The sequence below is a fragment of the Nycticebus coucang genome, chromosome 6 (genome assembly GCF_027406575.1).
Source record: "Nycticebus coucang isolate mNycCou1 chromosome 6, mNycCou1.pri, whole genome shotgun sequence".
Lineage (NCBI taxonomy): Eukaryota > Metazoa > Chordata > Mammalia > Primates > Lorisidae > Nycticebus > Nycticebus coucang.
The window spans coordinates 58,082,668-58,095,775 of record NC_069785.1 but is presented as its reverse complement, the minus strand read 5'-3'; the positions used below and the strand labels follow the sequence as shown (position 1 = coordinate 58,095,775).

Below are 13,108 nucleotides of genomic sequence, written 5' to 3'. Positions count from 1 at the left end.
ACCAGATTTTAGTCTGTACTACAAAGCCATAGTGCTCAAGACAGCATGGTACTGGCACAAAAACAGAGACATAGACACTTGGAATCGAATTGAACACCAAGAAATGAAACTAACATCTTACAACCACCTAATCTATGATAAACCAAACAAGAACTTACCTTGGGGGAAAGACTCCCTATTCAATAAATGGTGTTGGGAGAACTGGATGTCTACATGTAAAAGACTGAAACTGGACCCACACCTTTCCCCACTCACAAAAATTGACTCAAGATGGATAAAGGACTTAAATTTAAGGGATGAAGTAATAAAAATCCTCAAAGAAAGCATAGGAAAAACACTGGAAGATATTGGCCTGGGGGAAGACTTCATGAAGAAGACTGCCATGGCAATTGCAACAACAACAAAAGTAAACAAATGGGACTTCATTAAACTGAAAAGCTTCTGTACAGCTAAGGAGACAATAACCAAAGCAAAGAGACAACCCACACAATGGGAAAGGATATTTGCATATTTTCAATCAGACAAAAGCTTGATAACCAGGATCTATAGAGAACTCAAATTAATCCACATGAAAAAAGCCAACAATCCCGTATATCAATGGGCAAGAGACATGAATAGAACTTTCTCTAAAGACGACAGACGAATGGCTAACAAACACATGAAAAAATGTTCATCATCTCTATATATTAGAGAAATGCAAATCAAAACATCCCTGAGATATCATCTAACCCCAGTGAGAATGGCCCACATCACAAAATCTCAAAACTGCAGATGCTGGCGTGGATGTGGAGAGAAGGGAACACTTTTACACTGCTGGTGGGACTGCAAACTAGTACAACCTTTCTGGAAGGAAGTATGGAGGAACCTCAAAGCACTCAACCTAGACCTCCCATTCGATCCTGCAATCCCATTACTGGGCATCTACCCAGAAGGAAAGAAATCCTTGTATCATAAGGACACTTGTACTAGACTGTTTATTGCAGCTCAATTTACAATCGCCAAAATGTGGAAACAGCCTAAATGCCCACCAACCCAGGAATGGATTAACAAGCTGTGGTATATGTATACCATGGAATACTATTTAGCCATTAAAAAAAATGGAGACTTTACATCCTTCATATTAACCTGGATGGAAGTGGAAGACATTATTCTTAGTAAAGCATCACAAGAATGGAGAAGCATGAATCCTATGTACTCAATCTTGATATGAGGACAATTAATGACAATTAAGGTTATGGGGGGGGAAGCAGAAAGAGGGATGGAGGGAGAGGGGTGGGGCCTTAGTGTGTGTCACACTTTATGGGGGCAAGACATGATTGCAAGAGGGACTTTACCTAACAATTGCAATCAGTGTAACTGGCTTATTGTACCCTCAATGAATCCCCAACAATAAAAAAAAAAAAACCAATTTATAAGCACCCACATTTCCATATGAAAGCTATAACCCAACTACAGCCCAAGATGAAAAGAGAAGGGTGTGGGGAGGAGGGAAGCCGATGGGGGGAGGGAAGGTAATTGGTAGGACCACACCTGTCGTGCATTTTACAAGGGTACTTGTTAAATCTAAGTGTAGAATATAAATGTCTTAACACAATAGCTAATTAAATGCAGTGAAGGCTATGTTAACCAGTTTGATGAAAGCATTTCAAATTGTATATAAAACCAGTACATTGTACCCCATAATTGCATTAATGTACACAGCTATGATTTAATAAAAAAGAAAAAAAAAGAAATCAGGCTTAGCACCTGTAGCTTAAGCAGCTAAGGCGCCAGCCACATACACCAGAGCTGGCGGGTTCTAATCCAGCCTGGGCCTTCCAAACAACAATGACAAGTACAACCAAAAAATAGCCGGACATTGTGGTGGGCACCTGTAGTCCCAGCTACTTGGGAGGCAGAGGCAGGAGAATCGCTTAAGCCCAGAAGTTGGAGGTTGCTGTCAGCTGTGATGCCACAGCTCTACCCAGGGTGACAGCTTGAGGGGAAAAAAAAAAAAATCAGGGAAATGTTAGTCCAAATTTATGGGGATAATGCCATGAAGATGACAGCAGCATACAAATGGATTGCATGTTTTTCTGAGGGGAAGGAAAACATCACTGGTGAAGGGGAGTCAAGACAGCCAGTACTGAGCAGAATGGACTGAAACGTTGCAAAAATTCATCCAACTGTGCATCATAATCATTGGCTGACTGTGAGACGCCTGGAAGACCATGTTAATATCAGTAGAGTAACAGCAAAATCTTAACTGAAACTTTGCCAACAACTCATGGGTCTTCTGTCACGACAGTGCACCAGCTCACACAGCACTGTCTGTGAGAGAGTTTTTCAGCCGGTAAACAAATAACTGTATTGGAATACCTTCCCTCCTCACCTGATAAATTCCACAGTGACTTTTTTCTTTGCCCAGAGATAAAGGAAATATTGAAGGGTAGACATTTTGATGACATTCCGGGTATAAAGGGTAATACAATGATAGCTTTGATGGGCATTCCAGAAAAGGAGTTACAAAATTGCTTTGAAGTGTGGACTTGTCCCTGACATTGGTGCACAGTTTCCCAGGGAGAGAACTTCGTAGGTGACAGCAGTGATATTCAGCAATGAGGTGTGTAGCACTTTTTCTAGGATGAATTTGTGAACTTAAGTGTGTGACCTCATATGTGCATTATATCTTAAGAAAGCTGTTTGCAAGATGAACTTAACATTGTTTTTTCCAGTAACATTCTTTTAGGTTCTTCATAAACATAGTAGAATACATTTATTAACCTTTATTCTTTTTATCAAATTTTGTTCTTTTTGAAAATTGGGTACTTCTCCAGCAAGTTTTTTCCTGTGTCGTTTTATGTATTTATAGAATTATATACTTATCTTTTTTTCAGGAAGCCTATCACTGGTATTTTTACTTTTATTTCTTCTGCTTTCACCTTTCCTTAAAATATGATCCTGCAGGCCCTATTTTTTGTGAACATAGCTTTATACCTGTTTGAGTAAAAAAAACAAACAAACAAACCCCAGAAAAATAGTGTAAAAGGGCTTATAATGAAAAGCAACAGAGCCAGACATGGTGGCTCATGCCTGTAATCCTAGCACGCTGGGAGGGTTGCCTGAGCTTAGACGTTTGAGACCAGACTAAGCAAGAGCTAGACCTGGTCTCTAAAAATAGCCAAGCATTATGATGGGTGCCTCTAGTCCCAGCTACTTAAGAGGCTGAGGCAAGAGGATTTCTTGATTTTTAAGAATTTGAGGTTGCTGTGAGCTATAACACCAAGGCACTCTACCAAGGGCAACAAAGTGAGACTGTCTCAAAAAAAAAAGAAAAGAAAAGAAAAGCAACAAACTTTAGTGCCCTGTCATCATTCACATTCCTCCTTCCCAGAGGAAACCACTTTTTAACTGTCTGGTTATTGCTTTGTCCATTATTCCTATTTAATATATTGTTGACTAAGTTGATTTCCTGTTTCTTTCCCTTTTTTTCAAGACCTTTTCTTTGTTCTCCAGCTGTTCCCTTCTTCTCTACCCTGTTTTGTTTTATGGATGCAATACTTTCCCTAAATATTTCTAAGGATACTATTTACATTTTTTAAACTGGTTTTCTTTTGTTTCCTAAATTATCTCTTTTTCCCTTGGGGACAGTTTTCCTGTTTGTATATTTATGATCTCTGATAATCTAGACATAATTACTGTGATAAAATAGAAAAATCAGCTCAGCGCCTGTGGCTCAAGCAGTTAAGGCGCCAGCCACATACACCTGAGCTGGCAGGTTCGAATCCAGCCTGGGCCTACCAAACAACAATGACGGCTGCAACCAAAAAATAGCCAGGTGTTGTGGTGGGTACCTGTAGTCCCAGCTACTTGGGAGGTGGAGGCAGGAGAATTGCTTGAGCCCAGGGAGGTTGCTGTGAGCTGTGATGCCATGGCACTCTACCCAGGGTGACCGCTTGGGCTCTGTCTCAAAAAAAAAAAAAGAAAGAAAGAAAGAAAAATCATCTTTCGTTTCTATACATAAATTGCATCAACATTTAACAATTACATGATACATTTTATTACTACCTATGTTTTATATATGTGTTAAAACTGATGCTTAAAAAAATAAAATGATGCTTAATGTTTTTGTTAAATCTCTACCTGAAATCAGACAGAAAAAGGAAATCCCTTAATGGTGTAAGTGTGAGAGAGAGAGCGGGCATGCGTGCACACATGTGGGTTAGAATAATACTTAGTATGTGAAACATTCTGTCACTGGGACACGTTGACCTCTTTGCCTCAGCACCCTGTAATCTTTGGATGATTTTCAGCTTCCTCTTCCCTGCTTCATTATTTCTATCCCTGCTTCATCTTTCTACTAGGAACTGTTGAAATTGCTCACCTGCTAATGGCCTTCTCATATTATCTTTGCCGTAAAGGTTTTGTATCTTTTACAAACTTCTCTTTCCTATGACTTAAATCATATCTATGGGAGAGAGAGGGCAAATGTTTATGTTTAGGTTACTATTTTGAATTAGCATTCTCGCTGTCCATTTTAAATTATATTTTTGCATTTATTGTATATTTCTGGTGTATAAAAAATACCCAATGTAACAGTGTGGCAAGTCTTTTATGGTGTTTATAATTCGGTAGGGAGAGATCACATAAGCCTAGTTAACTATAATGAAAAGCAAAATGTGGTAAGTTGTAATAAACAACTTTGAAAACAGAGGAGTAAGAATGAATGGGGAGGCAAGGTTGTTTTGTTTTGTTTTTGAGACAGAGTGTCAGGGTGTCACCCTCGGTAGAGTGTAGTGATGTCACAGCTCACAGTAACCTTAAACTCTTGGGCTCCAGCGATTCTCTTGCCTTAGCCTCCCAAGTAGCTAGAACTACAGGCGCCCACCACAACACCTGGCTTTTTTTTATTGTTGCAGTTGTTGTTTAGCAGGCTTCAGCTGGGTTTGAACCCGCCAGCCTTGATACGTGTGGCCAGCGCCCTAACCACTCTGCACAGGCCCCAAGCTGGGAGATATGGTTTTATTGGGGGTTACAGTTCGAACCAAGGCTTGGTTGGATGCTGGTAGAATTTGGACACGAACAGTGGGAAAGGTGTTGCGTGTGGAGAGACCTTGGCACATATACAAACTACAATCAGAGAGCCCCGGGAGCTGTGAGTAGTGAGTTTCTAGAGGGCTTGCAGATGTCCTCAAACTGCGGCCGCAGGCCACGTGAAGTTCTGTGAATTGTATTTGTTCCCGTTTTGTTTTTTACTTCAAAATAAGATATGTGCAGTGTACATAGGAATTTGTTCATAGTTGTTTTTTTTTAAACTATAGTTCGGCCCTCCAACAGTCTGAGAGACAGTGAATTGTCCCCCTGTTTAAAAAGTTTGAGGACGCCTGGCTTAGAGCTTAGGGTATATATGTGTTGGGTGGGCAAGGGGACCATTGTAAGAGACAAGGCCAAGAGGCAAATTGGACTTACCATGAAGGATCATTCCGTGCTCAGGCCTTTGGATTTTATCATTTAGAACATTGGAAACAGCTCTGGAGTAGAGCTGTAAAAATGGCTTAAACTGACTTTTAGTTATATTGTTCCCATTATAAGAAGAGAAAGTTGCATTAAAAAGATAAAACAGCTGAGGCAGAGAATCCTATTAGGAAGCTAATAATTACAGCCTAAACCAGAACAGCAAACTATGTATTTTCTTTTATTATATTTATTTATTTATTTATTTATTGAGACAGTCTCACTATGTTGCCCTCGGTAGAATGCAGTGGCATCAGAGCTCACAGCAACCTCCAACTCTTGGGCTTAAGCGATTCTCTTGGGGTGGTTGGTTCGAACCTGGCCCCAGCCAAACTGTAACTAAAAAATACCCAGACGTTGTGGAGGGTGCAAGAGAATTGCCTAAGCCCAGGAGTTTGAGGTTGCTGTGAGCTATGATGCCACGGCACTCTACCCAGGGCAACAGCTTGAGGCTCTGTCTCAAAAAAAATGAAATAAATAAAAAATAAAGAACATGAGTGACACATGACTCGTTTGCTCTTGTATTAAGTATTTTGTGTAATTTAAAATACATCATAAATAATAGCAATTACCAAATGGCAACATTTTCAAGCATTTGTTTCTCAGTATCTATGGATTAATGATGTTCACTTCTTTTTAAAGTAATGCTGTTTTTCTTACCTAGGTCCATCCTCAGCAGCACCGACTTCTTTTTGAAGTGTTTGATGAAAATCGATTGGTAAGTTACGTTGTACTTGTGTGGCAATATGAAGCAAGGGCATATTTCAGTAGAGCAGTCAAGGGAAGTGGATAGGGAGTCAGTGATTAAACAGATGATTCAGAGTGGCTGTGGGGACTCTAGGCAGAGGGGTGAGGAAGACACGATTTGTTTCCTTCTCCTTATGCTACCCTCTACCATTCCAGACGATCCGCCCCCGTCAGCCTCCCAGAGTGCTAGGATTACAAACATGAGCCACTGTGCCTGGCCCTGCTCGTTTGTTTTTTGTTTTGAGACAGTCTTACTCAGTCTCCTGGGGCTGGAGTGCCACGGTTTCACAGCTCAAAGCATGCTCAAACTCCTAGGCTCAATCAATCCTTCTGCTTCAATCTCCCAAGTAGCTGGAGTACATTCATCTGCCATAACACCTGGCTGATTTTTCTATTGTAAGTAGGGACATGGTCTCACACTCCTGAGCTCAAGGGATCCTCCTGCCTCAGCCTCCCAGAGTGCTAGGATTACAGGTGAAAAAGCCACCACACACGAAGAAGCTAGAGTTACATATTTATTTTGAAATGTTAGAAATATGTATTTATTCAATGTAAATTTCAAGTGAAACTCAACAATACACAGAATACACAGGAAATTTAGATGGGTAGATGCTAAATTCAATTAAATTTATAGTATCGGCGGCACCTGTGGCTCAGTGAGCAGGGCACCGGCCCCATATGCCGAGGGTGGCGGGTTCAAACCCAGCCCCGGCCAAACTGCAACAAAAAAATAGCCGGGCGTTGTGGCGGGTGCCTGTAGTCCCAGCTACTCGGGAGGCTGAGGCAGGAGAATCGCCTAAGCCCAGGAGTTGGAGGTTGCTGTGAGCTGTGTGATGCCATGGCACTCTACCGAGGGCCATAAAGTGAGACTCTGTCTCTACAAAAAAAAAAAAAAAAATTTATAGTATCATATTGATATAATTTATCCTTTTGAAATCTATACACAAAGCTCAAGTTATGAGGTTTCCAGATTTACTTTTAATTTTCCTTAAAAATAATCTTCTGACCCTGAAATTAACTAAAGATGTATCTGGGTTCATAGAAGTATTGTTCTTTGTACTGCCTAGTGCTCTGTACTCTGTAGTTTTTTTCCACTTTAGACCTCTCCCCTGGGTTAATGCCACTGTTCAGTCTTTTCCATGTGATTTTTTTTTTTTTTTTTTAGCCAGGGCTGGGTTTGAACCGACTACCTCTGGCATATGGGGCCAGTGCCTTACTCCTTTGAGCCACAGGCCCTCCCCCCCCCATGTGATTTTTTTATGCTGGAAAAATGGAATGCTGCCAGTTGGTGAACAATCCACACTAGGGTCTACAAATGATTCTTGACTTAGAGGTTCTTAAGTTTATTGCCCCATCCTACATCCATGTCCTCATTGGTCTCTTCTTTGTTGATTCCTGAACAATTTAGCATCATTAACAACTCAGTCTGTTTCCTTTTCAACTGATCAAGAAAATGTTCATGTGGGGCAGCGCCTATGGCTCAGTGAGTAGGGCACCCGCCCCATATACCCAGGGTGGCGGGTTCAAACCTGGCCCCAGCCAAACTGCAACAAAAAAAAAAAAAAGAAGAAAAGAAAAAGAAACTGTTTATGTGGCTCAGTGCCATAGTTCATTGGTTAGGGCACCAGCCACATACACCGGGCCAGGAGGGTTGGAACCTGGCCTGGGCCTGCTAAACAATAACAACTGCAACAAAAAAATAGCCGGGTGTTGTGGAGGGCGCATGTAGTCCCAGCTGCTTGAGACGCTGAGGCAAGAGAATCGCTTAAGCCCAAGAGTTTGAGGTTGCTGTGAGCTGTGACATCACGGCCCTCTACCGAGGGCAACATAGTGAGACTGTGTCTCAAAAAAAAAAAAAAAAAGATGATGATGTTCATGTGGTTCAGTTCTCACCAGTGTTGATGGGTATAAGTAACTTTTCCTCTTAGTTTTACACACTACAGGTGGTATAATAGCTGTTGGGATATCCACTTTCAGATCTTGTTGCAAAAAGCAATTAATTGCTTAGTCAAACCAACTTTCATAGTTTCATTAAGTTCTAGATTGTGTGCTGTCAATCTTTCTTCATCAGTAGTTGTCTAATCAAGAAAAATGTTACACTGGTTCTCATAAGTTCCTTTGTATCCACTTAATTTTTCAGTGATCTCCAATTTTGAAGCCTCACAATATTGGTTCACAACCTCCAATAAGTTGTGAGGTTCCTATTCCCTTTTATTTAAGTAAGATTACCAATGTTCAGAAAAAAAGTTGTGCTTGCAATTCAGAGACTCACGTCTCTGATCAGTCTCTTGAGATATTTTCTCCACATTGCTATTGAGTTTATCATAGTGTTTCACAGACTCTTCAATCAATTTTGTACCTTCTTGGTTAAAATATCTGAGTTCCTGTGACAGGCCATCAGAATCAGCATAAAATTTTTTAACCACTAAGTGGTTTCTGGATGTTTTCACACTTTTCCTCCAAAGCACAAAATCTGTTTGTCCAGAGATTTATTTACTGGCAACAGTTTTGTGAATGAGTTTGCCTTATCATCTTCAGGTCTTCAGTTAAGATTCCACATTGCTTCTGTGATTCAGCCAAGGAAGAAATTTATTTTCTTGTAGTTCATGTAGATTATTACAAAGTATACTGAGAAAGTCATCAGGTTCCTTTTTCTGATCTTCTGTCTTATCAGCCACAGTCAATGAGGCCCTGAAAATATGCTTTAGTTTACCTGATTTACAATATAGACACCACAGTGGGGGATAAAATCATTTCCAGGGAACTTACAAGGTCTGTCTTAAGTATGTTAATCAATTCTTGCTGTATAGTTTTACTTTCTGCTAATGATAGTACTTTTAAATATGGTATTCAAAATCTGAGAAACATGAGTAGACAAATTTTCTGGAATAGATGTGAGAGATCCAAGTGCTGTGGTAGTAATGGTGTCTACTGCAGAGACACCGGAAGACACATTACCACAGAAAGCCTTCCCACATGGCCTTTTGTTTTGAGCCGCCATGTTTAATTAGTTCTTCCATATTACTAAACAGGCTATTGAAGTTTTTGCCAAAAATATTCCGAGCTTCTATATTGTGTTGGTCAGTTGCCTTCTTATGGTCCAGTTTGGAATGGAGAAGCAGACCCATCTTTAAGTACCATTATCAGTAAGATTCTTCAACTGTGCTAAGCAGCTTGCTGGCAGCATCAGGAAGTTTCACTTCAGTACTTTCCAAAACTGATCTGATATATTCGTCTTTAACAAGTTGTAATTTAGTTTCTTGACAATGTTTTTAAGTGGTTTCAAGTTCCTGTGTCTTATTTTGCAGGTCAAATTTATACTGCTCAACTTCATTTTTATTATTCATAAACAACACTGTAACCCTACTTAGCTCCTCCTCAATAGCACCAATTTTTCCAATTGATTCCACAATCTGTTCTTCTTAAACAGTTAATTTTCCATTCGTGGCTCTATAATTTTCTTTGGAAATGTACTCTCCATTTTTCTCGCAGGCTGTGGCAAGATCTTGTTTTAAGTGCTCTGTCTCTTCTGTATACTCCTTACTTAAGTAGAGTTTTTTTGGTGAGTTTCTGATTAACTTCAGGCTTATTCATTATGTTTTTTGCTCTGTGAGCACATTCCAAGGTACTCTGAGTTTCCTCAGGATTGAGAGATACAGGGGAAATTGTTGCAATTATAGAAATTGTTGCAATTCTTGTATGCCTCCCAAGAGAATCCTGGAGGATTCTAGTTAGTTTAGATTCTGGGTAAGAAACATAGGGTGTTCTTCCTACAGGAGCAATAATAACCCTTCCCAAAGTCAACAAGAATACATTGATATTTCCAACTTCCCAGGCTCTCTTATCAACAGCTCCAAAACAATATTTTCAGTTACTGCAAGATCAATCTAGTTCAACTTTCCAATTTTAACAACCTCTTCTCCCTCAATTGTAGCTTCTTTATATGTACCCCAACAGAGAAACTGAGTAGGAATGACTGGAGTATTCATTCATCAAAGTGACTGTAGTTGTCCTTTTTGCTTCTCCCTTTTCCAAAATTTGATAGACTTCATTTAAATTGTGTTCTGTAATTTCTTCTAAAACCTTTGATTATCACTCCCCTCTTGTTTCGGGGATCACACATCTGTAACCTCTCAGAAACGTCAGAAGATGGATTAAAAGAAGATCAAAAGTTCTTGATTATAGATTTCCAACAGAGACACTTTGAAAATTCAGCCATTATCAATAAGTTTCTCAACAATTTGATGAAGGGTATGTGGAATTATACCAGCCAAGGAATCCTTTTCCCAGTTATACCCTTCATTAGGTGACCTGTCACCATCTGTGGCAGAAGTTTTTCCAGTTCTAGTTTGGCCATCTGTGAAGATAGTACAATTATATCCTATAATATCTTTATCCAGAATTGGACAGAAAAACACTTCATTAAGCCTCAGTTTGTTTAGTAGAAGCTCCAAAAAAATATCAAAAGCATGTGTCTTCCCAGAGCTGGTGTCAGCCGCTAACTTTTTCTCGCGCACAGTCACATTCTGCTATTGAATAGGCTTTCAGTTCTGCCAAGTTAAATGGTCACCACCTGGATGTGCTTCCCCCTCCTCCTCCTCTTTGCAGAGGAAGTTGGCTGGGATGCCCTGACTGTCTCCACCAAAAAATCCAGGCCTGCCAGCGGATTTGGGCACTCTGTAGTGAGGAGTTGACTCTGGGGCCCACCACCCCTGCTGGGCGCTGGAGTGGGTGGGTGCACCCATACGTAGTCGGCATCCATGCTGCCCACGGGGCCACTGGTGGCGGCACCCATCCCGTCCCAGCCAGGATAGCCAAATCGCTGATCTCACCTCCAAAACTAGTTTTTAAAGGAATCCATTTTTAGTGTTAGACTATATTCATGTTTTTCCCTCTCAAAAAATGATAATTATGCTAGTTACTGAAGGCATTGCCAGTGAAAGCATTAATTAACATCGTAATAAGCAAAGGTACATTTTGCTGCCAGGAGAGATTCTTTTCTTTTTTTTTTTTTTTTTTTTGAGGCAGAATCTTATTTTGTTGCCCTCAGAAGAGTGCTGTGGAGTCACAACTCACAGCAACCTCAAACTCTTGAGCTTAGCCTCCCAAGCAGCTGGGAGTACAGGCACCCGCCACAAAGCCTGGTATTTTTAAGAGACAAGGGTCTCACTCTGGCTCAGGCTGATCTTGAACCTGTGAGCTCAGGCGATCTGCCTTGGCCTCCCAGAGGGTTAGGATTACTAGGAGAGAGCCACCACGCCCAGCCAGAAGAGTTTATCACTGAATGGCAATATGATTTTTCAAGTCTGAGTGACAGATGTTGATGACTTGGTTATTGGATATGGTCAGTTGCACAGCTTTTCGATTTCCGTTTGTATTTTTTCTGTTTATATACAATAGGAAATGTATATATCTACTAAACAAACTGAGTGCTTAATGAAATGTATTTTTCCCCCCCGTCTCTACAGATCTGTTTTCCTTCTAGATGAGACCAAATGAAATTTAATATTGGCAGTGTGTGTGGTTTTTTAAAATCATTAAATGTACAAAAAAGTATTATTAATATAAATATTTTAAATAATAAGACAAATATGTGTACATACTACTCAGCTTAAGAAATGAACGTTATGAGAATCTTGACATCTCACTGAAAAACCCCTCCCCTGTAACATCATCTTTCTTCCCCCACACTTTGCAGCCACTGTCCTCGGCTTTGTGTTTGTCATTTCTTTGCTTTTTAAAATAATTTTATCGTGTATATATATCCATATATCCCTTAGAAAAGTTTTCCTTTTGCATATGTTTGAATTGATAAAATAGTATCTCTGAATGCATACCTCTGACAGGCTTTTTTGTTTAACATTCTGTTTGAGAGATTGATGTGGAATGACACATTTTCACTGACGCATGGTTTTCCTGCAAATGTCAGAGTACTATAATTTAGTATTTATCCCTCTCAGTAGATAAGAGCTTTCTTCTAGTTTTTTGCTAATACCAATCAATAGACATTTTCACTGTGTCTCTTTTATATTCATGTCTGAGTTTTGGAGTCTTCATGTTTTGGAGTTGAATTGCTAGACCATAGTATTACTGTATTATTTTCCTTGTTTTTACTGATACTGATGTGAATTCTGCCTGAATCAGTTATGCTAGGAACTGGAACTGGATGGGTGTACTGTTGGTGAACTATTTTATTTGAGTTATTTGCATGTGGCCCACAGGGATGTTTAGCTCATGTTTGTGCTTTCTACCATGCTTAATTGTCTTTTGCCAGCAACTTTAATATGGTGTGACTCTTAATTGCCAAAATTGCTATGTATCAAACACGGATCAGTGGGTTAACATTACTTGAGTATTTACCATCTGTGCTGTACTATCCAGAGTGTTGTGATAAGTTGGGGGGGGGGGAAGCATTGCCTTTGATATTAACAATTAGATATTTCTAGAATGAGAAATATGACAAATAAAATTTTTTGAACTTTTAACTTAAGGCAAAAACAAAGACTACATTAGCAAAGATATTATAGATTCTTATACCAGAGAGTCAGAAATTCTATTATAATCCTGTGTCTGATTTGGTACGTTATCTTATAGCCTCAGACAAATCATTTAATCCTTTTGAAAATATTTTCTCATGTTTTAAAAATGAGGATAACAGTAAGGATGATGGTCTGCTATGCATTGGAAATGTAGCTTTCCTCAAGAAGCTCACTTTACCAGCAAAAAGGAGCCAGAAAGAAGTAGAAGGGGTATGGGTCACTTAGTCCTCTGATTTGTTACTAGTTCTAGAAGGTAATTGAAGCATAGAGATCACTTGGGGTGATATGAAAACTATAGCCATTGGTGTAGTAACAGACCTGATAATTAT

The 13,108-nt window shown here is 39.7% G+C and overlaps 1 protein-coding gene and 1 pseudogene across 3 annotated transcripts in view; one reads left to right on the top strand and one right to left on the bottom strand.

Moving 5' to 3' along the window:
* The window catches only part of NEDD4 (NEDD4 E3 ubiquitin protein ligase), a 171,244-nt gene that overhangs the window by 53,365 nt on the left and 104,771 nt on the right, over positions 1 to 13,108 (top strand). For all 3 annotated transcript variants that reach the window (XM_053593914.1, XM_053593915.1, XM_053593916.1), the window contains one exon: positions 6,158 to 6,211. In XM_053593914.1, coding sequence (XP_053449889.1) covers positions 6,158 to 6,211 — 54 coding nt within the window. The remainder of the gene's footprint in view (positions 1 to 6,157; positions 6,212 to 13,108) is intronic.
* Positions 7,219 to 11,035, bottom strand: LOC128587678 (kinesin-like protein KIF11; annotated as a pseudogene).